The sequence below is a fragment of the Phaethon aethereus genome, assembly GCF_964289735.1.
Source record: "Phaethon aethereus genome assembly, chromosome: 20".
Lineage (NCBI taxonomy): Eukaryota > Metazoa > Chordata > Aves > Phaethontiformes > Phaethontidae > Phaethon > Phaethon aethereus.
Window position 1 is genome coordinate 3071297 of NC_138596.1, and position 13990 is coordinate 3085286.

The 13990-nt window shown below is 51.3% G+C and overlaps 1 protein-coding gene across 1 annotated transcript in view; it reads right to left on the reverse strand.

Moving 5' to 3' along the window:
- The window catches only part of WHRN (whirlin), a gene marked incomplete at its 5' end in the record, with an annotated part of 54760 nt that extends 44751 nt beyond the window's left edge, over positions 1-10009 (reverse strand). The window contains one exon of the mRNA XM_082009178.1: positions 9410-10009. Coding sequence (XP_081865304.1) covers positions 9410-10009 — 600 coding nt within the window. The remainder of the gene's footprint in view (positions 1-9409) is intronic.
- Between the last annotated feature and the right edge of the window lie 3981 nt (positions 10010-13990).

The window sequence follows — 13990 nt, forward strand, 5'->3', positions numbered from 1 at the left end:
TCCAACTCCCTGGAACAAAAGGAAAAGCTTTTCAGGCCAGAGTTTTCATCTAACATAAAAAGCGTGGGGTCCATGGAGAGAAAGGATAGGCTCTGGATGGGAATACTACAAGGGAGAACTTCTCCCTGACTGACACACAGGTTGTCTTGTGTCCAGTGGCTGCAGAGATGCCACCACAAAAGCAACAGCAGCTTTGGGAAAGCGTGTTACTTGACAGGCATACTGAACCTAACCCATTTGCAGTGGACCATTAAATAAAATAACTCCACCTCCTTAATCCCCTCTGCAGAATTAGGCAGTGCAGACTGCATCTTTATTTCCTTCCTCAAGCCATTTCAGGGACTTGCTACATGTTGTTCAGTGCTGCTGCGTTTCACTCCAGACTCAGATAAAATTTGGCTTTGCCCCACGTATAATGCGTTGGAAGACCGTGGTATGAAAGGTTTAACACTGGCACCACAGTGTGCAAGCACACCTGCTAGAAGACAAGCTTACGGAAATAATTTAGTTGAATATGGGGATCACTGCCAAAACATTTAGCAGGGGAACAGTCACCAATTGCCTAGAAATAATATTAGAAGAAGAAAGCGCCAGAGAGAAGAGCAGATTGATTCCATAAGGCCAGTGATCCCCTGACAACACACTATTTAATTATCTATGAAGTCCTTTGAGAGTGAAGTAGATTGCTTAAAATAATAAAAAAGGGAAAAAAAAATCTCATGTACCCACAGTTATTAACTTAAAAAAACAAAAACAAAAACAAACAAACAAAAAAAAACAAAAAACAACAACACACAACACAGCATGTTCTTTGCTAAGAACAAGACTGACAGCTGCCACCCTTCCTGAATCCCACCGGTGACAGGCCGTTCTTGCCCAGCACGTCTCACATTACTGGAGGCCTTCCTCCCCTGCCTTCAGCATTTTCCCCATGTTCCTTCCACTTCTCGAGGGTGCCGAAAGGTTGAAGGTTGTATAAAAGCATCTTCCAGGCCTTCAAAAATTACCCTGGTAGGAACACAGATGTCAGAAATCAATGGCAATTAATCACCAGCATTCTTCTGGCAGCCTGAATAAAATGCGTCTCGTACGGATACAGCCCACTCACCTTCGCCGCTAATGAAATGAGCAATCTATTTCAATTCATTCCGTTAGTGGGTAGATCACAGTTTGATACAAGAAGCATTAACTATGAGCCATCCTCCCCCTTGCAAGCTGCTTTCTTCCGGCAATAATAGACTCGCCAGAGCTGCTCGGCTTCTGGGGCTGCTCAGATAATGGGTGCCCAAGCACTCACCACATTTGCAAGCCACAAAGGTCAGCGCGCAGGTTACCAATCATTGAAGTACCATGCAATTTTGCACCAAGCCCCCCAAAAAAGTAAGGCACAGACTTGGAAAAAAGCTGCAAAGGGAAAAGAAATGCAGAGAGACCACAGGGGGGAGGCAGAGGGAGCTTTTACAGCATGCTCCAGAACGGTGGAGGGAACAATTTGGAGAAGTTTGTCTAACCGCTAGTTCCTGCCCTGTCCTGGGGTCTTCTTGCTGGACCCAGGTGGACTCGGGTAGTTTTAAGCTTGGGGTCTCAGCCAGACTGAGCAAAGCCATCTCAGCTCCAGTGGGAACGATGAGGGTCCCCGTGTCTGCTACGGATGGGAGGGGGCTGCAGGGGCAGGACTGCGAGACCTGGGAGATTGACTGAGCCATGGCAGCTAAATGGTTCCTCCACCAGCGGAAAGGACGGAGCAGGAGGCAGCAGGCAAAGGCACTGCCTGCGTGCCCCCAAAGGCTTGCCCCAGGAATCCTCTGCAGGCAGGACAAGTATAAGACTATTACAGCTCCCACTAGACACCTTGGTTAAGGCAATTTTGCCAGGTGCCGTACAAACACAGAGGGAGAGATTGGCCCCTGCCCCAGACCGCAGCCGTAAATAAGATGCTTTGGATCAAGTGTATCCCCTCCCCGTCTTGCCCGAGAAAGACCAGGGAACTGCTTTGGTGCGGAGGAAGAGGAACCAGGAGACTCGCCTACGCTGCCGCACGCAAACAGCTCGTCCCCATGCGGCGAGGGTGTGCGGCTGGGGCGGACGGGAACGAAGAAAACGGGGTACGAGAAAGAGGTGACGCTGCGGCAGGTAGAGTGTGAGCTAGAAGGAGGGCTGATGGGGAGCTGAGGCACTCCAGGTGGAGTGCTGGGTGAGAGGAACCCGAGAGCAAAGCAGCGGGTGATGCAGCACAGGGAATGCAGGGTGTTAAATGGCCTCCCCGCCAGGAAAAATAAATGGGAATTACTACAGGAGGCACAGCCCAACCTCTCCCCCTCTCCCAAGGCAAAGGTGACAGCAGTTTGGCTTTCAAATAGTGGCACTTATGCAAATAAATGCTAATTGATGCATAATTATGGTGATTGCACACATTAAGCCCCAAGGCATGAGGAAGCCCGCGTCCCTTCCACCTGAAAGGTCAAATGAAATCTTAGCTCCTGGGCCTTCTCCCTAACCCCTCCAGGGCTGAGCCCCCCCATCCTCGCCTCAGGACAACAGCCCTGTCACCTCCCACCCCCTCAAAGCTGGTCACTGCCCAGCGTATCCCTCAGGCAAGCCCAGGACAATTTTAAAAACAGCAGAAAATTCCACAAAGCTTTATTTCAATGCAAGCCTGGAGAGCTGTTTAGGTGCTTTCTGGGGGTAGGGGGGATGCATGAGGGGAATCTAGATCAAAGCACTCTCCGTCCCCTTTTGTCTTCTCTTTCCACTCCACACCAAACAATGCTGAAAAATACCATGTGAACCACCAAACCCATATTGTCTCAAAGTGGTTGGTTACTTGGTGGAAAAACTGGCTTTGAAGGAATCAATGGGGAGAGATGAGCCAGAGCCTTGGCTAAGTGCCAAGGATACCCAGTCAGTGCCTGCACAACGCAGAGGCCCTTCCAGCCTTCCCGGCCAGCACATCCCACCCCAGGAGCCTCAGACGCAGTTTCTGAGTCCAGCAACAAGCAGCTGGCAGGAGCAAAGCTCCTCCAGGCTGGCCCAGTCCCTGCTCACCTGTACTTAACTAAACACTTGGTGGTCTGTGACAGAGAGAATGCACAGAGTCATCCAGTCAAAAGAAACAAAGCCAAATCATTTCAGCAGACACACTGTCGGTTTAAGCAAGGGGATTTAGAGCCGAATAATTCTCCGAGCAGACATGGCATTGGGAAGGTGTCAAGAAAATCCATCATCTTCCCCGAGGACAGAGGAACTGAGTAAAAGATATTTTAACTCACCAGCTATGCTGCACACGAACGCTTTTGTTTTCTTCTAATGGACACTGGAAGGAAAAACAGGCTTTTATCCTTTGGGTTATCTTCTCAATTTCTCTACTAAGGCAAAACTGTTTATTTACAAGGAGCTCACTAAATAACATTTATTCTACAGAAACTCAAGGATGCCCTAACAATACTAACCCTGATGAACAAGCCAATACCCATAACCAAGTACTATCATCCTTGCGTTATGAGGAGAGATTAAGGCCTTCAATCTAATCTTTTGCATCAGTATAATGTCATTTGATTTGATTAGGGCTGACTGTGATTTGCTGGTGTAATGAAGGGAAACAGATGACTAAGTAACTTGCCCACTGAGGGAAATTAGTGGCAGAACAGCAAATATAACCTATTCCTTACTCCAGTACAACAGCTAAACCCGCATTCCCACAGATGCTCTCTGTACGTGCAAGTTCACCCCCTCCAAGTCACATGTGGTATTAATTTGATCAGCTCAGCTTGCAGTGACAATGGAGCATTGCCTCTTGGCCCCGCAGTACTAGTCCAGCACTCGAGCCGGCTCCACCGCACGCCATCGGATCTGCTTGCGAAAACAAGAACATCACCTGCCAGATCTACGCCCTGTCACTGCCATGAGCCATTCCCCTTAAAGGGCATTAAAACTAATTTAAAGTACAGATGCTTCCAAGTGCAAGAGTGACCTTTTTCTCTCCCCCTTTTTCCTAGAGGGGGATCTTGGTGACTTTACACTTCCCACCCTCTCCCTCTGAGCTCAGCTGCCTACAGAGGTTAAAATGGAAACTGTCTGCAGGACAGAAAAGCAGAGCAGAAGCCTGTGGCAGTGCACAGCACCCATGCTTTAAGCTGTAAGTGCTTTTTTGTATGCAGCTGTTGAGGGTTTTTTGTTTCAAAGCAGACTCAGAGACCAAGGAATAGGTTACCGCTCTAACTACTGGGGTAAATGCTAGTCACATCCTTCTTTTCCATGCTCCATCTACCCGAGATCCCTTGGGAAGGCGAGAAATTTCTAGCCTCTGGATCAGCCAGTGACTTCTAAAAATACAGAAACACAGAGACAAAAGCAAGCAGGCATTTAACGGAACAAGCCTGATACCTTTACAGAATCTGGACATCAATGCATTGCTCTCGCTCCTCATTGATTCCCAACTATAACTGTGTGTGATGGTCCACAACTCCAAGTACTTGGAAGGGTTAAAAACCAACCAAAGAAACCAAGTTGCTTTCATTCCTACTAGCTGTTACAACACCTGCACAGTACAGTGGTGATTACTGACTACAGCAAATAAGCAGTCTCAGGCAATGATAATCAATTAATTGGGCATCACAAGAAACAATGAAATGAGATTTGCTTTCTTGTAAGATGCCTGGAAGGTAAAATTGCTCTAAATATGCTTCCAAGGCTCAGGGCTGCATGTCTCTTGGGTCATTTCTCAGCGGTCTTTTAGCAATACCGCAAGTGCCCAGCGCACAAGCAGCTGGAGCCCTTTCTACCTTGTACAAAACATTACGGTCTCTGAAGAGATCACCTTGTTTGCAATCATGAAAGTCCAAATGACAAGAACAGAACATAGAAAGAATTTTAATCTCCTTTTAATTATTTTTAAATGCTCACTTGACACTATAAGAGCAGGTGATGGCCAGGCTGGTTTGGAAGGAGTGAAAACCCCCGCTGGAGCAGAGAGCCCGTGGCAGCTGGGACGCGACGCCCCTCCATCGCAGCCCAGCCTTCCCAGGCAGGGCTGCAGCGGGGAGCGACAGAGCCCTGCGCTGCGTTCTGGAGACCTTTGCCTTGTCCGTAACAGATCTGCCTCACCAGAAGCCTTCCCCCGGCCGCACCACGCCTGCCCCAAACCACACAGCTTCTCTCCAAAGCCGCTCTGAAGAACCCAAGACAGTGGACTTGAACTACCTCGGTTCCTTCAGAATAAACCCAATGCAAGTCCATTGACTGGCAAAGCTACCACAGCTTTACACCAAGATGCAAGAATCGTGCTCCCTCAGACCAATGCATACAAATTAGTCTAGTTTTGGCGATTTTGAGCAAGCTCATCCAGATTTGCCCAGCTGTCAGTATGAACAAAAAGACACAGTAGGGCAAATGGTGGAATCAGTGCAGCTCTTCTGAGACTGGTGTAGCTCACTAAGCCAAATCCTCAGTCGGGAATGAGCCATCAGAGTCCTGATACTTCACACTTTCTCTTCTCCCCTTCCTCCCTAAATTATTTAAAATTATTAGGCATAAAAACCTACTGCAAAGCAACAGAGGTAAGGGGTGGCCGAGAAAAGGAGTGTGAGTTTAATGCAAACCCCAGAGTAGATGAGAAATACCTCCCTGTGTAACGTTTTGATGGTCTAAACCCACAAGCACCTCAATTTTAACTACTCTGGACAAACTATTACAGCTTATCAATACAAACTTTCAGCACAACTGCTACGGTATCAACAGCGTAATAAATGGCAAGGCTGATGAAAGCCAAGCAAGCTCTAAAAATATGACAGACAATACAAACTTCTTCACTTACACTGTAATTCAAATTACAGGGATCTTTCACTAAAGTGCACTCTTAAATGCTGGAATGATAGAGCTATAATTGTAATGGAGTCATTTAATTTTGATTTGGATGAAACAGAGAGCACAAGGCAGACAAGGCATAAAACTCCACTACTCACATAAAGGTTAAGAAGCCGGTCATTATGTGAATTATCAATTGGAGTGTTTAGGTAATCTTGTCATTTAAGTCAGAATTCCACTTTCTATCTAATTTACACTAAAATACCTACAAACCCCATTGCACTTGTTGCAGGCCACCAGTCCATTTTCAGCTGGGACAACACACAGCTCATTACTTTTGTCTTCTTTGCCCAGTGTTGTGGCAGTTTTCATTTGGTGCCATGATTCCACTTCTGGTACATCATGGCTCTGAGCAATGCCCAAAAATACAAGGCAGAAGACAGAAATTGCTCCTACCCCACAGTCAGTGCCTCTCTCCTCTGAGAAGAGTGCTGGAAATGGCTGGGGTACTCCTGCATGGCCAGACATGCCCGAAAAGGTAGCAACCAAGCTATCACGATTTGTAAAATGAATGCAGTAACTACTGCGTGAAAGCTCTTGCAAGACTGCGCAAACAAGTTAAGACTACGTATTTATTCATTGCTCCATCTGAACAGCTGTCTCACTGCCCGTATTCGCAGCTAGGCATCTCTGAGCACCCCGACAGACAGAAAGTTGACTTCTGGTTCAGTAAATTTGTCAGGCTCACCCTGGAGAGAGCGATATGCCTGGAGCAAGCTGGGCCAGCAGTGGAAGAGCCTTCCTGATCTCTGCAATCATCTTATGCCCCGAAGAACAAGCTTTGACAACTTCTCTCACAACAACATGTTCTGCATATTATGAATAACAACGCTGTCCTAGACAGTTTCTTGCTGCAGGTCAGTCAAGATGGAAGTGCAGCACAGGAACATGTTCCTTCTCAGATAGATGGAGAGCCAGACCATCACCACACACAGGAATGGGGGTTGTGCTTTAATCAGGCAGCTTCTGCCAGAGAGAGCTCACCACTTCTACTCGTTTAAAGCAGGCAGACAGCATTTGGGAGACTGAGCTATGCAGCATGGTTTTGTATTAAGAAAGACTCTCTCTGCTCGTGTTTTTCCCCCTCTCTGTATTTGATCCCAAGTACAGTGTACACATCAATTTCAGGACCAAACCTAGCCCTGGTACAAGTCTGTTTATCCAACGTTTCTCTCTCCACCACAGAGCAGACCAAGAGACATCAGTGAGGATGTCAGGACACAGCGAGGCTTGCTCTGCCCAAGATCAGACCACAGCCAGCGGCCTTTGTAGAGCTGTTAACACATCAAGACTGAGCCCGAGATCCCAGGTTTTGAGGGGAAGGAGAGAACACAGGGTCAAGCCACCCTGTGCATCACCCCCTCTTGTCCCTGCATCTCTGACACCCTGCACAATGTCCAGAACATTAGGCTGAGGTGTTTGTATCTTACCCCGAGGGAAATCCTCCAAAGATTGCCCTTTGGCATCACTGAATGCAATCTACTCTTCATTCCCCCCACCCCCAAATGCAGCATGCACAGACAAAGTGGCATCTGCTTAATTAAAAAAAAAAAAAAAATCTCTAAAGGAACTATTACAAGTGTACTGTAAATCACTCCGCGACTCTTCCAAGGAAAGTGTTTCTACCAGCACTATGTGGGTCACAAAACCCTTCCCAGATGTAACACAAGTCCAGGAGCTCTAGAAGGTGCCAGCACAGCCCAGGTGCATGGTGAAACCGCTTGAAGAAGTTCAGCTCACAAGCAGACAATTTCCAAGATTCTCTTTCATATCAAGAGCACGTTAACAGAATATAGCTTATCACAGAGCAACCCCTTGTCAAACTGCATCCTACAGGAGTTATTTCTGTGCAGGAAGCACTTAGTTTCACTCAATACTAATAGCGTCTAAAAGACATCACATACATTCTATTAGAGAACAAACAGAAAGTGATATGAATTACCCAGCAGAGTGGGTTGAATTAGTGATGAAGTCATTTAACAGACTACAGAATCCCTGACACCTGGTTTCTACCCATCCCAACGCCATAGCCAAAATACGGCATTTTTGCAGTCTTCAGGGCACAAAATTGCAGGCTAACTTCTGAAACCTTATGCCATTGTTGCCCTATCATTAGGTAACAAAGAAAAAAAAAAAAAAATAATTCCTACAAATATTTTCTCTGGTCTCAAGACTACCAGGGACTCATTTCCAGCCAGGAAGACATGCCTGTGCCTGGGGCACAGATTTAAAGACGGGGCAGGGAGCCCACAGGTTGGCTGCGAAGACTCTCTTCAAAGCTGTGCAAGATGAATGCAGTATCGAAGGAATGCACCACACGAAGCAGGCTGTGAACAGGAGTGCTTTGACTTGCTACGGAAGAATTAAAGCACTGCAAAACAGCTTGTCACCTCGGATCCCTGCTCTCCACACACTGCCTACAAATTGCTGCCCTAAAAGTCAATTCTTTAGCTCAGTCTGTGCCTGGCATTGCTGTGCCATGAGAACGCTCCAAAATGAGCCCAACAGCCACAAGAACACCTCTGTGAATGGTATGGGTCACTCCAACATGGACTTTGCCTCAAAGCAGTGAGCTTCAGGTGAAAACCCCAGTTTACCGAGCTCCTGCACCCAGCCTTACGTGAAAGCTCTCATCGATAGCACCCCTGCCGTTATGTGCTACCACAGGTCCCCAGAACACATGGAAACCGTGTTGCGCTACAGGAAGACCCGGGGGCACCTCAGCTGCGTAACCGTTCTCCTTCTCCCCGCACCACAGAAGGAAAGGGAGCGGGATCTGCTCCTGCTTTCGGCACTCTGCAGCCCGGGGGAGTTGTTTTGCTTCTCCGTGCCTCAGTTTCTCCACCTTTGGGAGGAGAAAACAGGGTTTAGCAGCTAGAGTAAATGCCTTAAAACCCAGCTCAAGCAGATTTCCAACTTCCACGAGCCTCCCAGACTGAGAGGAGGGCACCAGCAGCAGTGCTTCGTTTCAGAGATGCCGTGACGGAAGAAGTACCGCTTGTCCCTGCGGGGACGAACCTGCCGCGTCAAGAACTGCGGCCACGCCAGGCTGAGCCCCGGCAGCGCGTTACTGCCCGTACTGTCAGCAGGCACCGTGACTTCCACCGGGAACTCGCCGGCTCGGCTTCAGGCGCCGTTGCCTGCCCGCACGCCGGCGGGACGAGCCCGGGGACCGGCTCGACGCGAACCGGAGCCGCTCCCCTCCGCGAAGGGGCTGCGGATTCCCGCCGCCACCGCCTCCGGGCGGGGGCGGACCCGGGGACTCCTGTCCCGCCGGCCGCAGCGCGATGGAACGGCGGCCAAAGCCGGAGAGGGGGTGAAGCTGGACGGAGCGCACAGCGACAGCAGCCGGGGCGGGGCGGGAGCGGGGACACACGCCCAGCCACCGGCTCCGGAGGGGCAGAGCGGAACGGGGAGCCCCGCGGCCAGACGGCGGCGAAGAGGAGCCCGGGAGGGCTCGGGGGCGGCGGAGACGGGGCGCACGGCAGCCGAACGGCGGGACGGGGTGCGCACACAGCAGTCGGAGCCCGGCCCGGAGCCGCCTTACCTTGACAGCCTCGGCGTGGGTCACCCTATCCAGGGACTTGCCGTTGACACCCAGGATCTGGTCGCCGACGCGCAGCCCCTCCCGCTCGGCCAGGGAGCCCGGTTCCACCAGGGACACGTAGATACCGACGCCGTGCTCGGCCCCGCCGCGGATGCTGAAGCCCAGGCCCTCGTGGGCCTTGCTCCGCCGCAGGGTCACCTGCCGCAGCTCGCCGGGGACCGCCGGCGGCGGAGCAGGGGCCGGCGGGGCGCGGCCAGGCGGCGGCAGGTAGGGCCCCTCGGCCGTGTACTGGTCGAAGAGGAGCTGGTCGGAGCGCGGCAGGACGAGGCGGAGCAATGGCAGGAGCTGCCGGCGGCGCGGCCCGTCGAGGAGGGCGCGGAGGGAGCGCACCAGGTCGCAGACGTTGCGGCGGCCGTGGTAGGCGTTGAGGCAGAGGATGAAGCGCTCCCGCTCCGCCTCGCTCAGCAGCGCCGTCAGCGCCTGGTGCAGCCGCCGCACGTTGGCCGACAGCGGCCGCGGCGCCGGCCCCGCCGCCGAGCCCAGCGAGCCTGAGGAGGAGGAGGAGGAGTGCAGCGATACGCCGTCCAGCTCCGCGCTCATCGCGCCGGGCCGGGCCGGACTGGCTCCGGCCGGCCCGTACCGGCCCCGACGGGCCCCGGCCGGCGCCGCACGCGCCACTCCACCTGGCCGCGCGCTCGCCGGCGCCTCACGGCGGCTCCCCAGGAAGTGACGTGTCCGCCGTTGCCGGGAGACGGGTTATACAGAGCGGCCCCGGCGGCGGGACCGCGCCCCGCCCCGCCCCAGCGCCCCGCCCCCGCGGGAGCGGCAATTAGCGCGGCCGCTCGTTACCGCGCCTCACCGCCGGGGCGGCATCGGCCCCGCCCCGGTCCCGCCCGGGCTGAGGCCTGCGCACAGCTCATCGCAGGCGTGAGCCGGCGGTGAGGCGGTGCAGGGCGAGAGCTGCTTCTCCGGAGGAACGGCAGGTCAGGGCGGACAGCGGCGACTTAAATCCTCCCGCTCTTCCTCAGACCGCGGAGCTAGACCGCAGGAGGCCTTCCACACCCACCCGGGGCTCCACCGCCCCACTTGGCACAGCATGCTGGACGGGGACATGCAGGAAAGCCACGCTGGCAGGCAGGGGATTGGGCTTACAGTCTGGGAGAACAGCCTGCCCGGGCATGCGGCACCCGCTGCGAGACCGGCCTGGAGCTCTTCCCATTGCCCCGCGTGCCAAGCAGTGGCCTGTGGCTAGGTTAGAGTGCTGGTAACTGTACCTGGTAGGTTAGTGCGTCGGTAATTCACCCGTTCAGCCGTGATTCAGCAGAGAACTTCAGCACGGGCTTCATTTCAGTCACAAGTCAAGGGGATTTAGGAGGGCGCATTACCGACAGGGCCTTGAAGCAATTTATGATGTTGGGCTTGGAGTCAAACCCAAACTCACAGCAGTTAACCCCCCTTCATTCAGCCGCCCCAGAGAAGCGCTTCCTGCGAGGAATCCTGGTGATCCAGATCCAGCGATCAAGAAGCCGGCAGGGCTGCAGGCACCCGGAACCGCAAACAACACGCGGATGGGCGGGATGCAGGTCAGTGCGTTCTTGCCCGAGACGCTGCCGCACGGCCAGCCGCCCCCTCTTCTGCTTCCACAGCCCTGTCGTGTGTGGCTCCAGATCCAGATTGTGTCTTCAGATCCAGAAGTGAAGCATCAAGATTAGAAGTCAGCGCAGGAATCCACGGACTGCTTTTCCAGTTGCTGGATGAATTATTTCTTACTACATGAGGCTTTAGTTTCTTTTACATCTCTGGAGCACTGAGAAAAGACCATTTTCCATCTCAGTCATTTGAAATCTTTCTGTCCTCGCTGAAGTGCCTTCTATCTGCTGCAGTAGAGGAGGATTAAACCCAATTTATCAGATACATCCTGATAGCAACAGAATTCATTTTGTTCATGAATATGATGGAAGAGCTTTAACAGCTGCCATTACAAGCACTTTTATGTATTAAAGCTGTGTTGGAGCTTTCAATGCCTTGTTTAAAACAAAACTAAACAAAGCAGATTGCTAATTGAAATTTGGGTTCTAACTGTGGGTGATAAATAAGCAGATGGAACAGTTAACATTAGTGGAAAAAAGGGACAATATAAGACAGAAAAGTGAGTAAAAACAAAAATACGCCTACATCAGCCAAACTAAGAGAAGGGCAAACAAGGTATTGTATGTCTTTCATGTGCACTCAACACAATTTTAATGCTTAGTACCCTGCCGGAAGACTCCTCTATTTAAAGTACTACTATTCCTGCAAGTGCAATATCTGAGGATCTCCGACCTTTTTTTACCCTACAAGAAGACACCAAGTGTGTTAAGACAAGCAGACGCCGCTAGAGCTGCCCCTGCGTTGTGCTGGCTCCGGGCTTCCCAGTTCTTCCCACTGCAGCAGAGCACAGCAATGCCCAGACCACAACTGCCGTGGGTATCCAATGACCAAAGCTGCCCAGCGGTGGCATTTGGTCCCTGGTATTTTGACCACCACTCCAGAAACTATCACAAAGCCATTGCATTTGGAAATAATTCTGTTTTCTTGCTGCTGCTACTACAGCCCTGCCAGCGGAGGGTGTTCATCCTTGAGATGCCCCATCCAGCTGCTACTTGCCATAGGACAACCCCATGGCACCCCTCTGGAATAGGGCTGGATGTGATGCCTGTTCTAGTTTCTGCTCACCGATCACATACAAAGTTTTAAGCCCCAGACGTTTTACAGATTTAGATGGTTCACACATTGTGCAAGCTGGATCTCCATCATGCACTGTCCAGCCAGGGACCCCCATTGCTTTTCCTTTGGAGAAGAAAGAGAGTGAGATCTCATAAAACCTTAACTTTGAAGTGAAGCTGATTAATTACTAGGGACTTTATCCTTTCCACTGCTTTAAGTGCTTAAGCCATGCAGCTGAGAGACTGCAGCACAGGGCCTTGGGCCAGAGAGGGTTTGTCCAGCTCTTGGACGCAGGAGTGTTCCCACACCTGAGTAAAACCTCTCAAAGCTTTCTCAGCACAAATAATGCTGCTGAACAAATGCCTCACAGCAATACCTATGTAGGGCTGTGTGGCCCAACGGGACGGGTTCTCACCACTGTAAATCAAAATAGTCCTTTCAGAAAGGGAGCTCTGCCAGCTGGGGTGTTGGCAGCAAGTGCTCAGGATGGTCAATGCCAGGTACAAATGGCATTACTCTGCAAACATCCAGGTGACCGGTCCTTTGGAGCAGAGATAGTGAACGCTGAGAGCCCACATCCATTCCTGGGGCAACTCCTGGCTGAACTGGACCTCTGTTAGCCAGGGTGGCTACACAGCCACCGGCAAGGAAACCCCGACACCCTCAGACACAGCCAAGAGCTGCTGGAGCAGTTGGACCCTGCGTAGGCTCAACTCTCAAACAGCATTTCAGATCCAACACCTAGCTTGCACAACAGCATGCCTCAAGGCTAGCAAGAGCTGAAAAGGTGTTAATTCATTTTCTTTTTTAAATCACCCTTGCAGCACAAAATAATCCCATGCATTTGCTAAGTGCCAGATGAATAAATTGCCTAACCTTTCCGCTTTAAACCATTGTAATCACTTTCCAGAGCGCTCTTTGAAAAGTTAGCTCCATGTTTCCAGCGCAGCTGTGCTCCTAATTAAAAGGCACTGTAGCAAGAAGACAACGAAACGTAATTCTGGTTGGAAATGCCTTGCTGCAGGGTTGGAGAACTGAGCTGAACTGCCAGGAGGAAGCAGCAGCTGCCCGTGCTGCTAGGCTCCTTAAGAGAGTATTAGGAGATGGCTGGCACTCGGGGCTGCCTCTTGGCTAAATCCCTGCTTAGCAGATTGGCTCCCAGTCCTCCATCCCTGGCCGGCTGGACTGGTTTGTGCAGCTCGAACATGCGCTTCCCTCAGCACGGGCAAGAATCAGCTGAGTGCTGCAGATCAGTGGTCTACAGAAATAGCCAATGCAGAGGAAAAAGCATGATGAGGGTTTTCCAGCAGAAGTCCTGGGTGCCGCGGGTTCCAGCACCCCCTCACCACTTGTCTTGCAATAAAGCTGAATCAGCACAATTCAGACACGAGTTCCCCACTGCACAAATAGCGGAGACGCATGCTCCATCTCTTCAGCTCCAGGTATAACAGGCACAAGTCAGATTGAACGAATAGTCCTAGGAGCAGTGAGAAATCATAATTTCAAGGGGGATTTTTCTAAACTCGGAGTTATGAGCATAAATGTAATCCACTCGCCACAGGAATGTTTCCAATCTATGGGCGCTGCCGTGCTTAATCAGACCGAGTTCAACTCAACCGTCCCAGCCAACAGCCAGAGGTAGATGCTTAAGAGCAAGGTTCAGGCAGGCGGAGGAGGTAGGGAACTCAGACACTTCTTAAATCTTTCTGTATCTGCATATCTACAAATCTTTATGCTCATATTGCTCAGTGCTGCACTGACTGTTACTGGGCAAAGCCAGCCTGAAACAGGTTCCATGGGGTGGCAATTTGTTGTTTTCCATTGTGCAAGAAAAGATCAGAGACAATTTTAGCTGCAAACCACTGAGACATATTG